At 42.1% G+C, this 15900-nt stretch overlaps 2 protein-coding genes across 2 annotated transcripts; one reads left to right on the top strand and one right to left on the bottom strand.

Annotated features, from left to right (window-relative positions):
- Nucleotides 1-3222: 3222 nt before the first annotated feature.
- On the top strand, nt 3223-4368 carry LOC117904223. Its single transcript, XM_034816731.1, has one exon. The coding sequence runs from the start codon at nt 3223-3225 to the stop codon at nt 4366-4368; it is 1146 nt and encodes a 381-aa protein (XP_034672622.1).
- A 6451-nt stretch (nt 4369-10819) lies between these two features.
- LOC117904681 lies at nt 10820-15274 on the bottom strand. Its single transcript, XM_034817414.1, has 5 exons — nt 15075-15274; nt 13504-14349; nt 12594-12752; nt 11548-11802; nt 10820-11231 (listed from the first exon to the last, which is right to left on the bottom strand). Exons 1-5 carry the CDS (start codon nt 15075-15077, stop codon nt 11097-11099), a joined length of 1398 nt encoding a protein of 465 aa, XP_034673305.1. The 5' UTR covers nt 15078-15274; the 3' UTR covers nt 10820-11096.
- Between the last annotated feature and the right edge of the window lie 626 nt (nt 15275-15900).

The raw sequence follows: 15900 nt of genomic DNA, 5'->3' as shown, positions 1-15900 counted from the left end.
CATGCTAAACAAAGAATGTAGCTTGAACAAAGATCCCCGCCAGCATGATGAGAGCTCTGACTCCACTCGCGTCTCAGCAAAAAGGAGACGCAATAGGAAGTCTCAACTGTCAGACGCAATGCGCGCAAGGCTAGGGCCTTAGATGCCTGACATGGAGGGGAAACTGTATACGGCGACAGCCTAGGAGACATGTCCTGGTCCCTCAGCCGCACCAGTCGCGACCAACTAGTCCCCTCATCCACTAGTGCAACAACCAGTGGGAGATCTAATCAATAGGGGGCCCCGGTTCTATTAGTAGGCGATTGGACGACATGTTCTCCACACCTTTCAGCCCTCATATCATAAACTACGAACCTCCAAGGGGGTTCATGGTTCCAAAATTCTCTACATATGATGGAACCAACGATCCATTTGACCATATCATGCACTACAGGCAACTCATGACCCTTGACATAGGGAATGATGCACTACTGTGTAAGGTCTTTCCAGCTAGCCTCCAAGGCCAGACTCTTTCATGGTTTCACCGCCTCCCAACGAACTCCGTGAATAATTTCAAGGATATGTTGGAGGCCTTTATGGGATAATACATGTGCTCAGCACAACATAACCAGAACATCAGTATCCTGCAGAACATAAGGATGTAAGAAAATGAATCACTGAGGGATTTCGTGAAACGGTTCGGGCAGGCTGTACTCCAAGTAGAATCCTACAGTATGGACGCCATCCTCCAAATCTTTAAAATGAGTATCTACCCGGGTATACCCTTCTTTGTATCCTTCGCCAAGAAGCTTTCGACGACTATGGACGATTTGTTCAAACGAGCAAATAAATACTCCATGCTTGAGAACGATGTCCAAGCAGCCACTCGGCAGGTTCTGGTCACCAATCGACCTATCAAGAACGACTCAGCTAGAAGCTCTAAAACCGCGAGCCACCGAAGGCAAACAGGTAAGGGGTAAGATGGACCACAACAGTCAAGCCAAGCCAACTTCACCCCCCTCAACATTTCATATGAGAAGCTCCTCCCTATGATTCGCAAGCTACCTGATTTCAAATGGCCAGAGCCAATAAAGACGGATCCAACTAAAAGGGACCAGAGCAGAAAGTGTGTCTATCACAAAGAGCATGGCCACACCACGAAACAATGCAGAAGCCTCCACTAATTGGTGGAAAATTTAATAAGAGTCGAGCATCTAAAGCAGTACATCCAGATAGAGGAAAAGCGTGGGAAGGCAGCCTAGAATCTGGCCACCACAACACCCACAACTTTAGCAGCTCGTAGGGTTGTAATCAACTACATTCCTAGAGGACCCATTGATGAGGAATATAACTCTAAGCGTAAGAGGCAAAGGTTACTTTGGGCCACCTCCGTACAAGAACGAGTTAGTTCCATCCAACCCAAACTGGCTAATGAAGGCACACGCCCTATAGACGGAGTAATCACTTTTCCCCTAGTAGACCCTAACCGGATGTTACAGCCACATCAAGACGCCATTATCTTAACACTGGGGATCAACGACTTCGATGTAAGGAGGATTCTAGTTGATCCAAGCAATTCAACTGACCTATTATAGATGGTCGCGTTTAAACAGATGGGTTTCCCACCATCAGCCCTAGAAAACCCTAGGCAAATACTGTCAAGATTCAATGGAGCTTCAACCACCTCTTTGGGAGATATCGTGTTGTCCGTCCAAGCCAGGTCAGTTATCTTGAATGTCAATTTTCAATGGTAGAAGACATGTCCCCGTTCAATGCCATCATGGGGCACACGTGGCTGCATGGCATGAAAGTCATTCCTTCTACATAACACCAAATGGTAAGTTACCTAACTGAATAGGGACAAATCAACCTCTATGGGAGCCAGTTGGCAACACGTTAGTGTTATCAGGTGGCATGGGAAGCCGGATCCAGTAGTGATAATAAGCCTCCCACGGAACTAGCGGGCGCGACCGAGCAATAGCAATTACAATGCCCGGCAGAGAGAGATCCGCCAACAGTTGACCCTCTACGGTTCATACAGCTCTCAGATGAGAGTGATCACTTTACCTATGCCAGCTCCCTCCTAGAACCGAACGAGGTATGAGCCCTTGAATGAGTACTTCAGCAAAACAAATACGTCTTTGCATGGACACATTCTGACATGCTCGGGATCCACCCATTCATAGCCTTGCATTGGCTTAATGTTATGCCCTCATCATGGCCTATTCGGCAGAAAGTCTGACTCTTCCATCCAAATAGAAAAAAGATAATTCAGATTGAAGTCGACAAGCTGCTGGCAGCTGGGTTCATCAGAGAAGTTGAGTATCCCGATTGGTTGGCAAACGTGGTCATGGTCCCAACAAAAAAATGAGGAAATGGCTAGTTTGTGTCGATTACACTAACTTGAATGACGTCTGTCCAAAAGATAGTTTTTCTTTGCCCCGGATAGATCAGATAGTGGATTCTACCATCGGACATGGAATGCTCTCCTTCCTAGATGCTTTTTTCGGGTACCACCAAATTCCCATGAATCAACCAGATGAAGAAAAAATCGCCTTCATAACACCACATGGGCTTTATTGTTATAAAGTCATGTCGTTAGGGCTCAAGAATGCTGGAGCCACTTACCAAAGGCTGATGACGAAGATCTTCAAACCTCTAATCGGACGCACAGTAGAGGTGTATATCAACGACATTATAGTAAAGAGCATAACCAAAAGTGAGCATGCCCAGCACCTAGAAAAGATTTTTCACCTGATGAAAAGATACAACATGAAGCTTAATCCGGCCAAATGCACCTTTGGAGTCAGTGCGGGCAAATTCTTGGGATTTATAGTTACACAAAGGGGCATAGAGGTCAGTCGGGACCAGATCAAAGTTGTCATGGTGACGTCCGCCTTAAGTTGCAAAAAGGAGTTGCAATGTTTCACAGGTCATATCGCTGCACTAGGGCGCTTCATAGCCTAATTTATAGACAAACTAAGGTCATTTCTCATACTGAAAGGAGCCAATGCGATAGGGTGGACTAGTGACTGCGAGTTTGCATTCGAAGAAATTAAACGCTACCTCACACAACCACCCATTTTGAGCAGTCTTCAACTTAGCGAACAATTGTACATGTACCTAGCAGTATCCGACTATGCTGTCAACATTGTTTTGTTTTGCTACATAAAAGACAAGGAGCAAAGGCTCGTCTACTACATAAGCAAAGCAATGGTTGACGCAGAAACCTGATACTCAAAGATGGAGCAAATAGGCTTGGCCTTGAGGAGCGTCGCACAGAAGCTCAGCCCCTACTTTCAGGCCCATCAAGTAACTATGCTCACAAACCAACCACTCAGAAGTATTTTGCATGAACCTGACTTGTTTGGGAGAATGCTGAAGTGGGTCATAGAGTTGAGCGAGTACGAAATCAAATATCAGCCTAAGTTAGCCATAAAGCGACAGGTCATGGCTGATTTCATAGCCGAGATTCCTCAAAAGCCATTTCAGCTAACAAGACCTAGTAAAGATGGATGGTGGATTTCCCACGTTGATGGAGCGTCTTGGATCTCGAGGTCCAGAGTGGGCCTCCTCTTACAATCACCAATCGGAGAACAGTTGGAACAGGTTATCCAGCTCGGGTTCCCAACCTCTAACAATGAGGCCAAGTATGAGGTCATTCTATCCGGATTAGACCTTGCTCTTGCCCTATCAGCATCTAAGCTTGAAATATGTAGTGACTTTCAACTAATTATTGGGCAGGTTCAAGAGGATTACGAAGCCAAAGATGGACGCATGGCTCAGTACCTTTCTAAGGTACGAAATACCCTGGATAGATTAAACGAGTGGGCCATCAAGAAAATCTCCCACATAGAAAACGTACAAGTCGAAGCCTTAGTTGGAAGAGGTGTTACGCTCCCTATAAAAGAAGCAGTATTACTGGTCGTCCACCTTCAAACTACTTCATCAATTGCAGTCGCACCTATATGCAACACCAATGAAACAAGTCTTGGTTGGGCGCACGAGATTGAAAACTACCTCCGGACAGGTAATCTACTGGAAGAAAGCAAACGAGCGCATAAGATCCGGGTGCAAGTTGCCCGCTTCACTCTAATCGGGGACTGCCTCTACAGGCGATCATTTGGAGGTCCGTACCTCAGGTGCTTAGACAACACGGAAACCCAGTATGTATTGGTAGAACTACATGAGGGTGTATGTGGCAATCACACAAGGGGACGAACCCTAGCACATCGTGCTTATTCGCAAGAGTACTATTGGCCCACCATGAAACAAGATGTTGAAGACTACGTCAAGAGGTGTGACTGGTGCCAAAGGCACGCACCCATTCCTCGCATGCCATCTGAAATCCTCAATCCGATCACGAGCCCTTGGTCATTCACACAATAAGGGATGGACATTGTTGGCCCCCTACCCATCGCTGCCGCTCAGAAAAAATTCATGCTTGTAGCCACAGACTTCTTCAACAAATGGGTAGAGGTAGAAGCTTATGCCAACATCAAAGACAAAGACATTTCTACGTTTGTTTGGAAAAATATCATCTATTGGTTCAGAATCCCACAAGCAATTGTGGCTGATAAAAAACCACACTTTGATAACATCGTGTTTAGAACCTTCTGTTCGAAGTTAAAGATCAAAAATCTATACTCCACACCATAATACCCTTAGAGCAATGGGCAGACGGAAGCAACAAACAAAATCCTGCTATCTACACTGAAGAAAATGCTAGAAAAAACCAAAGGAAGATGAGTGGATGAACTACTTGGCGTTCTATGGGCCTACCGATCAACACCCGGATGACCAACAGGAAACACTCTCTTTGCTCTCGCCTATGAGATGGATGCAATTATCCCAACGGAAATAGGCATGTCCACAGCCCGGACTACCGTCCAAGGCTAGATGGATGAGAATCTAGAACTTGAAAGACACCTAGATTGGGCAGACGAGGCAAAGGAAAATGCAGCCATCTGAATGGCTTCCTATCAGCAAAGAGCTATTGCTCAATACAATCGGAAAGTCTAGCCACGTGCCTTTAAGATTGGGACTCTAGTCCTTAGAAAAGTGTTTGAAAATACAGTAGGAAAGGGAACCGGAAAACTTCAAGCAAACTGGTAAATACCCTATATTGTATCTAAGGCTGGAAAATCAAGGGCTTACCATCTGCAAATGCTAGACGGAACACCCATGCTCTGCCCATGGAATGTATCTAACTTGAAGCAATGTTATTAATAAAATGAGCAAATAGAAAAAAACCTCAATAAAAAAGCACAAGTATAATAAAAAGTGTATGCATTAATATGTAAAAGTTCATTACAAATCTGAACAAAGTCGGATGGAAGAAAAGGAAAATACAAAAACACAAGTCACTGCGCGTTAGAGGAACCAGGAGCATCCGAATCTTTGTCTCCTTGAACGGGGCCGCTAACTGTTGCGTCTTCTTCTTCATCAAAAGGGTAGTGGGGAATATCATGTGTGATGTCGTTCTTCCTCATGCAACATTGGTAGCCAAAGAAGAACATCTCATGAACTTGTTTTTGGTAATCTTCCTCCAACTCCTTTTTCCCAGCTTCAAATCATGTTCGAAGCTCCTTAAGCTCTTTTTTCTGAGTCTTGAATGCTGCCAAAAGTTCCTCAAGCTTCTTCTTCAGCTGGTCCCTCTCTTGTTCAGCATCATTGCACTTGGCCTTTACAATCTTCTTTTCTTCTCTCATCCGACAAGCCTCAGCCTTGGTTGCCTGCATCCCTTCCTTCAACTCCTCTAATAGCTTCTCTGCGTCCGCATCGGCTTTTCGGATAGTAGTCAGTTCATTCTCCACCCGCACAAGCTGGGCGCGGAGTTCTTCACTATTGTCTATTTGCTGGGTAAGAAATACTCGCATGCTCTCCGTGACCTCCAATCGTTTAAGAAGCAAACTTCATTGCCGCATGAGGTTGTGGATTGTTGTCACCCTTTAAAATAACATCAAGACATGTGTTAAAGTCGAACGTTAGGTAAGCTCAAGCAAATATGGTGAAAACCTTACCATTTTAGTCGTCTCATCGACATTATACTTCTACATCGGATAAGTACATCGAAGTACAAACTCCCGAGTACCATAGGAGGGGCGAACGCCTCCAGGCAACTCAACAAATTGACGACGGAAGTAAGGGAAGAAGGCATGCCCGCCTGATGCTAAAGGCTCGGGCAAGTAAAATAAGACACACTCTTCAACAGCGTCGGTATGTCCTCCCAGCTCGAAGGATTGTTCGGAGCATCCCCCTCGTTGTCATTGCCACTTGGAGTGCCTGCAGAAATCCCATATTCCGTCGGGCAAGCATCTTCAACAGAGATAATCACAACTAGTTCTTGCCCAGACCCAACGACATTAGTGAGGGGCACCTCCACAATAGGGGCTTCCGAAGTTGGTTCCTCACGAGGAGCCTCCGAACGACTCTTCTTAGCAGGAGGGGGGAAGTAGGAAGTGTTTCGAATAGACGCTTGCGATGCCTATCCTTGAAGCAGACCTTCAGTCTCGGGGCCATATCTTCTTCTTCTTCTTCCCTTTCAGGCTCAATATTAATGTAAGGCATCGCAGGCTCATGCTTTTGGTCCGAGTTATCCCTAACAGAAGGCGAGCTGGTGCCAATCTCTGCAGAAAGTGAAGGAGATGGAGATAGGTCCAAGGCCTCCTCAATAGGTCGGGGAACAAGCTTCTTCTTGATAAGAGGATGGGCAGTGGAGCTGGCGACCGGATGACCTACACCCGAAGCCTGCCTCAACGTCTCATCTTGGCGTTTTTTCTCTCTTTTATCAAGGCGGTCTTGCCTTGCCTTCCCGTCTGCTACCCGGGCTTCCTCATAAAAGGGGAGGTCCTTCAACACGAAGTGTTCGCCAGACACCAATACTCTAGATGCAAAATGAGGAAGAGTGGAGACAACGTACGACTTTGAGTCCGAGCACAGTGTTAACAAATTTTGATCGGTCAATAGGGTCTCATGATCCCGCTCAGCAGCAGAGATCACAAATAGTTTGTTCAGCCAGTCAAAAGAAGTTTTGTCCACCCACTCCACCAGCCGACCTCTCATCCTCTTTCCTATAAATACATCAAGTGATGCACATCATAATAATTCAATAATTATAAAGGGAATGACAAGAGGACAACAATGTTCTCTACCTAATATCCCCAACGAGCGACATGGTTCAAAAGCATGAGTCGGGTGCTCATATGAACCAACCCAAGGGCCCGAAACGACAACGTGTCCTTTTGTCGCGCCCTTGGTGGAGTTTGGAAGTTCGGTCACCAACTGTAGTGACGAAATATGAGCAAACAAGTTGAAAACTTCTTTCTGACTCATTTTGATTGTGTAGACAAACAAAACCTCCAGCAAAAAGAGATCCAAGTGGTATAGTATATTCAAGATGTTACACCCCATCAGTATTCTTACCGCGTTCGGATGAAGGAAGGCTGGGGGAATCTTTGTAAAATGGAGAAACTGCTTGAAGAGAGAAAGGAGATGAAAACGAAGCCCAACATGAAACTGCTCCTTGGTGAACACAATAACATTAAAAGACTCCTCATCGGTTGACACGGTACTGTCTTCCATCAAACAGATAGCAATCCCGAGAGGAACGCGAAAATGCTCCCTAAACTCTCGTGTAGTAAGAAGTTCGATGGATTTCTCTTCATTCATTCGTTTGAGGCCTTTTCTTGGTCAAACATTTTTCTTGCCATTACCAACCTCATTGGTAGAATCAGCGTTCCCTCGTGATGACATACTGAAGCGATGGGCCGAGTAAGACCTGCATGGCATGACAACCAAATGTTAGAAAGCAGTCACCCGACCCTCCTTCTTGTAAGCAATACTTCAACTGTGCAAGGGCCAATCTACAGAGGCTCAAAGCCATATCTGGATAGAGCCCTAGCTCAACCTACAGGGCAGACCCCATCCAAGGTCTCCCTCTTTTAACAATACCCCACAAAGGTCTTAACCCAACTACAAGAGTCCTGGTCCTGTTAAGACCTATCCCTGGCAGCAATTGCCTTACCCAGAAAACAACTTAAAGTGTCCTACATTCTGTACACCACAACTAGGCAACAAGTCCAAACTCCAATAAATCCCCAATAGCAATCAAGTAGTAAAAGTACAGAACCTGTATAGGGAATGAAGGCTTACCAAAGTTCAGAAGGAACACTACTGGTAGAAGTTAAGGCCTCCTAAGCCCAAAACTGAGAAAACTGGTAGGATCATCGAAAAGATGGAGGACCATCGGAGTTGCAATGGTGCAGAATGCAAGAACAGTCAAAGAAAATGAGCGGTAGGGCAACGCGACGACGGTGACTAGAAATTGCAAAATGCAGGCAGATAATGGCGAGGAAATAAAAAACCTTGGAGATAAGAAACGTCCAAATGAATCCCAAAAGGTCTAGGATCCCATATTTATAAAGGACCAAAACCCTAGGGATCCCAAAAGCCAGCCGTTAGGGGACACACCCTAAAGCGACACGCCACCTGACAAAACACCTCAGTGGAAGTAGTCTTCTTGTAAACGTTTGACGAGTGTCTCACCTACACTTGGGGACTCTAGGGGATAATTTCAGCTCATCCACCCATGCTCGGACACAAGCGCACATGCTAAAATAGGGCATTGTGGGGGCCTTATCCCACGTGTACACCCACAAGTACTTCCACGTGCCTGTCCACATGGCATCACCCCAGTCGGACCACGTGTCAAATCTTCATCGTTACCCAGATAACCTTTAAGACATTCGGAGACATCCTGCCCGAACTATCTGCGCTGCTGAAGCGACCCACGCCTCCTTGATAGCCTCAAATCTTCTCTGATATACGGGATCATGGCTAGCTAACACCAGATCGACTGATGGGACTCTTTCCATCCTCACGTCTGCTTCAGTAGATAGGCATGATCAGTCTCAGGTTATCATGAAGGTTGAAGAGACGGCAAGATGTGCCATGATGCATCGTCTGACACAGCCCCAACCACTTGCAGACGTGATGATTGCCCTATTACTCCTACGCAATCATCACTACAAGGGCCAGCTCATCATTGTGAAGCCTAACTCCACTTTGGGAAGTTATAAAAACCCTACTGGAAGAGCACAAGAAAGGGGAGACAGGAAATTCTCTTACTCATTCTCTCTCTCTCTCTCTAAAGGTTTCCATTCCTCCTAACGTCTGACTTGAGCTTCGGAGGGTGTGTCCGGACAACCCATCCAGACACCTTTGTGCAAGGAAGCATAAAACCCAGATTCCGAAACTGAAAGCAGGAGCTTTCTCTGCCAAATCTAGGAGAGGAATCCATCCTCAGTTGACTAAGTATCAACACCATGTCTACTCCCAATTAACAAGTAAAAGGATGATGGATGAAGCATACTAACCATAACCAGTAATAAGATTAATGTGTTCTTGCTTCTTGTTGAATCAAGGAGTGCCAACATATATGAAAAGAGCAAAAGAAATAGGAAAGAGGAAAGACGGGAAGAGAAGAGCTATGTGGGGTTTGGGGTTCTGAAAGTCTGCAAATGGAAACTAGTCTCCTTTATTGCTACTTGTTGCTTGGTTCTGAGGCTTTGAAACCTTGAGGTAGAGATAGAGGCAGTCAGATCATTTGTTGACGCCACTGCTTACTTCATCTTCCCAATCTTCTTTTCTCTCCTCCAAAGTATTTACTTAGTTTAATGTGGATACTTAAATTTTGTACAAACTCGAATGTTAGCATCCAATATTGTAACTAGTAAAGGAAATTAGTTATGGAAATGTGCGCTATCATAACATACTAGGTTGGGCAACCCACAAATTTACCCATCAACCGCAAAGAGAAAAATTGCAGCCCAATCATAACCGCATTTTGTTACCTCATTTTCAAATACTAAATAATGCACCTAACTTGATATTTTTGCCCTAATTTTTTTTTCTCTTTTTTTGACACCATTTGGCCTTTTCTTGTACATTCTATTACCACCCTCTTACAACCATGACTACCATGTGGAGCCTGGCCATAAAGGGGAAAACTATAGCCATAGTCATAACTGCGTTTTGTTACTTTATTTAGTTATTGTTTTCAAAGATTAAGGTGGTGTTTATATTTTTACTTAATTCTAAATAGAACCTTAATGATTAATAGTGTTAAATATTAAGTTGTTTATTTTTATAGTATTTTATTTCTATTAAGTATTAAAAAGTAAAGAAAAATCAATATGTTATTTTTTCTATTTAGAAAAAGTTATATATTTCGGTTTTTTCTATTTAGTAAAAAGTTTATAATAAGTGATGAAAAAATAGAAAAACAAACAACCTAAATTCTGAAAACAAATTGCTTTCAACAAAAAACCAAAAAAACAAACGCCACCTAAATAATGCATCCGTGACTTGATATTTTTGCACCTATTTTTTTTTTTCTCTCTTTTTTTTTTACACCATTTGGCCTTCTCTTGTACATTCTGTTACCACCCTGTTACAACTATGACTACATGTGGAGCCAGGCGGTAAAGGGCAAAACTGCAGCCGTACTCAACCGCGTTTTGTTACCTTATTATTTTCAAATACTAAATAATGCACCCATGCTTGATATTTGTGCCCCTATTTTTTTCTCTCTTTTTTTTTTTTTGGCACCATTTGGCCTTCTCTTGTACAATATTCTATCACCGCCCTCTTACAACCATGACTACTATGTGGAGCCCTGAGCCAAGCAATGTCTAGCTTGAACTTGGGCCTTCACCAACCAAGCAATAGACGAGATCTCGAGCTCAGGCTATTAATTTGGCATAAGGGGTCCGTGATTCAGAATGATCCATTTGACTGTTAAATCGAATTCAGCATAAACATGGTTTACAAAGCCATAGAACAAGCACAAATCTAACCACTTTTACATAATCCAACCCACAAAAGCGCACAGAACTCAACAAATCCAACTTTAGCTTCCATTCAGGATCCATGGAAGCCTTGTGTACAGAAAAACTCTCATAGGTGGGTTTGATACAAAGTACACAACTTTAGAAAAAGAAAGTTTAAATAGTTTAAATTTATTGCTGGAGATGATTACATTATTTATGTTGGTATAGGACCAAGCATTTAAGCAGTACAAAATTTTAGCTACATTGAGAAATTTAGAAACAACTTCACACGACAAGAGCTTCATAGCCATATTCTGTTTCCTTCCTTCGTCGATAAACCACAACAATAGCAGCAGCTATTGCCAACCCCAGCAAAGCTACTGCCGAAACAGAATTATATACTTTGCTGTTTGCATGCACCTGCAAAAACCAACAACAATTAGCAGTTAGGAATCAATTGCTTAAGAATCAGGCATAGCTTCTATTTATAGAAACGATACTAATAAACATATTTGCATAATGCTCTCCCCTTCACGATCCCCTCTCTCAAGCCCAAATGACCACTAATTTATCTTTAGTCAAAACAGTTATCAGACTGCCACTTTATCAATCCATGTTATTTATTGGTTTGTTCATCAATCAGAATTCCAGAGAAGATATCTTCATCCCTAAGATCACTTAAACACAATATTCCAAAAAAGAAAAAGTCTGAGAATACAGGAAATAAAACTCATACATCAAATGGAGAATGTAAGAGACGCGATGGATTTGGTGATGGCTCTGCAACCAAAATGTAGAAGAGCCCCATAACTCCTGTGTGCTTCTGGGTGCTACTGTAATTAGATTCCAGAATCAATGTCTCTCCATCAGATATCTTGACAGAGCCTGGTTGAGGATAACAGGTAGACATTCCAACAATGTAACCAGCTTCATTTCCTGCTTCCTTCCCTTCCCCATAAGTTGGTATTGAAGAGCAAATAATTCTTCCATCCTGAACTCACCACAAACAAACAGATCATTGAAATAAGAGAGTAAGTTCATCAAATCCAAACAGTACATTAATCAAATAAAGATTATTAACATTATTACAGTATCAGTGCAGCAGTTAAGAGAACATGAAGACAGCCAGTCCAAACAAAGCCAGAGGAACAATGAATTTTGAAAGAAATAATGGAGCTTTGAACAAGACCATGATGCCATACTTTGGACCAAGTACACATGAAGCATAAACACTATATGAAAGCAGTGGAAAGAGGAAGGAGAGAAGTTGCAGCCCTGAACCCAACTTTCTCAAAATAAATAAATATATGAACGTGCATGTAAAAGTTATGAACCATTAGTTACTGGCACAAAATCCTCTTCTAAATCCTGGTGCAAAAGGGGACCTTTTGGACAATACATAAAGCAAGCACCACTTCATGAAAACCTGCAAGCTTAATAGAGGTAACCCTCCAAAGGTCCTTCCCAGGTTTACTTGAAGTACTTGAGATAAAAGCCACAGGCTTATTCAGGGACCGAGAAGAATGTTATTACAATGAGAACATGAAGAAATGTAATCCAAATTAGCTTGAGAAGAGTTGTCAATTCGTGGTACATCTTATTGAAACTAAGAAACCTTGAGAAGGTCACCAGAGGGGAATATAGGAGGGTATAATATAAAATGCCACAAGAAATCAATTTCTTACTTACCAATCAGATAAAGACAATAGAACATACAATGAACAGAAGAAGAAAGCATGTAACTCATTCTGATAAACACAAAAATTAGATGTTCAAAATCACCTCTCCGTAAAGAGTAGAACCAATCCCTCCTGAATGCTGATGGGAAACACCATAGATGACATGACCACCAGTTGGCATAGTCAAACTTGTCCTTTTTACATCAACGCACCCATCCTCAGTTTCACCAGTGATGCTGCAAGACCCTACATCATACTCCACCTGAACCAGAGAAGTGCTAATAACTCAACAACCAAAAAGAAACATGGATTAATGGAATTTTAGGGTGTGCAACACAAACTATATAAATTTCCACCTTTTACTTTCTGAAACTTATGAACTTGGAAACTTAACATTCTTGTTTGAGTTCTACCCAGCCCTTTCATGAAACTAGTCTAACAACAATGTGTTGTTAGTTGTAACCACCTGTTTCTCTGATATATTACTCATAAATGAAACTACACTTTATTGAAAGATTTATTTTAAGTATACTACTACACACCAAAGTTGCATTTCCCTTTTGTGATATATGGAATGGGACAGACCATCTCACAGATGGTACCCACATCCACAGACAAAAGTTATGCAGAGTCTTCAGATCCTACTACCCAGGAGGATCTTTTTAGGGTCAAATTTCCAGGGCTGCAAGTACAAATAATACCAGTAGCACATCCCCATTGGTACATATGCTTATACTAAAGTCCTTGGCATCTGTCAAAGATTAGCACCAAAGTTGTGGTTTCAATATATCTTATGAAGACAGATCCAGTACTGCCCTACCAGGGCATCTGGAAGTCCTATGGAAATTGAAATGGTTCCTTCTGTTTTTGTGGAAGGCACATACACACAAACACACACTCAAATGCACACACACAAACTCATTGCTTATTTCTATCTTAGCTTGGTATGACTATGTCTCTGAAACAAGACAAATAAATTGATGCATTTAAATGCAGAGAGAAGTTGAGCTTACCCGGCAATTATGCCTTGCTCTATGAACTGTTGAAGCATTCGAACTTTTCCAATTATCAGTGACATCAAGTATATAAATTTTAACTGGCACAACAGAGCTGTCCCAATCTACCCACTTCACTGTATATTTCATATAGAGGCTTCTCCTGATGCCTTCAAAACCTTCTTTTACTCTGCATTGTGTCTTATCATAGCAGCATCTCAAGCCTCCCTTATAGTCTGAACTCAAAGGATAACCGTATCCATCCTCTGTAACATTATAAAGATCACACCTACATTCAGCGCATCCCAACCTGTCTTCCACACCCCGAGTGTCAATTGCGTGAACATTAAGCAACCATTTCTCCTCATACCCAGCAGGAATTTCCACTGGATTACCAATTTCTATTCCATAAGGGTCTGGCACATGTGTGGCCGTTTTTCGCGTTTCAGATCCAAGGCCAAAATACTGTGCAAGAACATTATCTTGACATATTCCACTGTTCCTTACAGTTTTGAAATCTGGATTGTGGGTCTCCTTTATGGAACTGGATCCAGGAGCCTCCACACCTTTACGCTGATAGTACCTTTCAATAACCCAGTGGTGGAGATAAATTTCCTGAAGGGGAACAGGCAACCCTGTCTCATCAACTACTTCAGCATTGAAACTCTTGAGAGCAATGTGACCCCTTGGAAAGTCTATATCTTGGTAGTAACTGTCCACTACCGATCCTGGTCCTAGGACAAACTCAGGTGACAAAAACACAGCAGATTTTTCTTTCCCTATAAGAGCTTGTGAAGGCTCCAGGCTTAATGCAGCCAATAGTAGTATTGCTAAGGAACGCAACCAACCTTGGCACCACATTTTCTGCGCGGAGGTCAACGTAATTTCTCTTAATTAAACTCAATTGGGCACTCATAAGGGGAAAAAAAAAGGTTAAATAAAATAAAAAGCTCACACACAGACCAAGTTTCTTTTGGGAGATGTCACTGAACACCTACAAGGTACACCATATTAACATTATATCAACTAAAACTGTTTATTTTGAATCATGGAAAGCCATCCTTTCTCCAAATGAATTCTCGGATTTCAAATGACATAAACATGTTTTTGGGTTGTGCTGCATCTTCCACTGTCAATATAATTCTCTTAATTTGTTACCAAAAATAGAAGAAGACCACCTAGACGAATAAGAGATTTCATTTGGAGAAATTATCATCTCCTTTTTGTTTCAACTTCTACCAAAGATACTCAGGAAAAGGGAACGAAAAAACAACATGCAGAATCACTACACATCCAGGGAAAAGGAAAGGTACAAGGAAATGAGTATAAAATGATCTCTTGGAGATTCCTCCAAACAAGACTGAAAAATATAACCAACAGAGTTACAGAGGGGATTATATAAAGATGGGACAATATTTTAAATAGAACTATAAACAAGAGAAGGAAGAGAAATTAACGAACTGGCATGGGCAAAAATCACAGAAAAGAAGCAGGCATGAGAGTTAATAAACACCAAAGCAAGAGTAAAAACTAAAAAGGCTTCCCTGTCGACTGCTATTCGACAAAAGGAAAGAGAGGATGAAGCATACCATACAAAACAGGTAACAAGATCAACTGTCCTCGATTCGTTTCTTGCTGAATGAAGGAGGGGCATATGGGTATAAATATAAGGAGGAGGAGGAGGAAAAGAGTCCGGAAGTGGACGTGGCGGCGGAGGGGGAAGAGGGAAGAGGGATGGGTTGGGTTGGGTTGGGACCCTTGTGTATAGAGCCTCGGAGGTTTTGGAAGTTTGCAAATCAAAGCGAGGCGTCAGGGAGAGCGTCAGGAATGCTGCTACTTTGAACTTTGAAGCTGGGTGGGCTGAGAATCTGATGTAGCGGCAGCCACGTGTTATTTGATGACGCCACTGCTGACCTATCCCCACAACATGACAACAGTCGGATCTCTCTTATCCACAATGTCAATGTGCTATCTGTACGATTTTGTTTTGAGCATTCAACTGGAAAGGGCGATTTTAGTTGCGTGTTTCCCTGCCTTCCAATTTTTTATCATCCATTCGAGTTGTACTCGTCTCATATTAATTTGGAAAAAGAAACATCAATTTAAATTAACGAAAATGTTGGTTTATATTGACATTATCACATAATGTCAATACAAAAGTACTAAATCAATATATTGACAACTACTAAATCAATAAAAGTACCTTTTCTTTTTAAAATCCAAATCCTAAAATGTAAGTTGGTTTATAACCCAAGTACAAGAAAATACAAATTTTTCTATAAAATGTATCATCATTTTCAATTATTACAATTCTCTTATTTATCTTAAAACATTAAAAGAACAAAGAAAAATTATATATATATATATATATATATATATAAACTAGGATCCAAAAAATCTGAAACAACTAATGTA

Source organism: Vitis riparia, chromosome 17 (genome assembly GCF_004353265.1).
Source record: "Vitis riparia cultivar Riparia Gloire de Montpellier isolate 1030 chromosome 17, EGFV_Vit.rip_1.0, whole genome shotgun sequence".
In the NCBI taxonomy this organism is placed as follows: Eukaryota; Viridiplantae; Streptophyta; class Magnoliopsida; order Vitales; family Vitaceae; genus Vitis; species Vitis riparia.
Note: the sequence above shows the minus strand (reverse complement) of the source record. Positions and strands in the feature narration are given on the sequence as shown.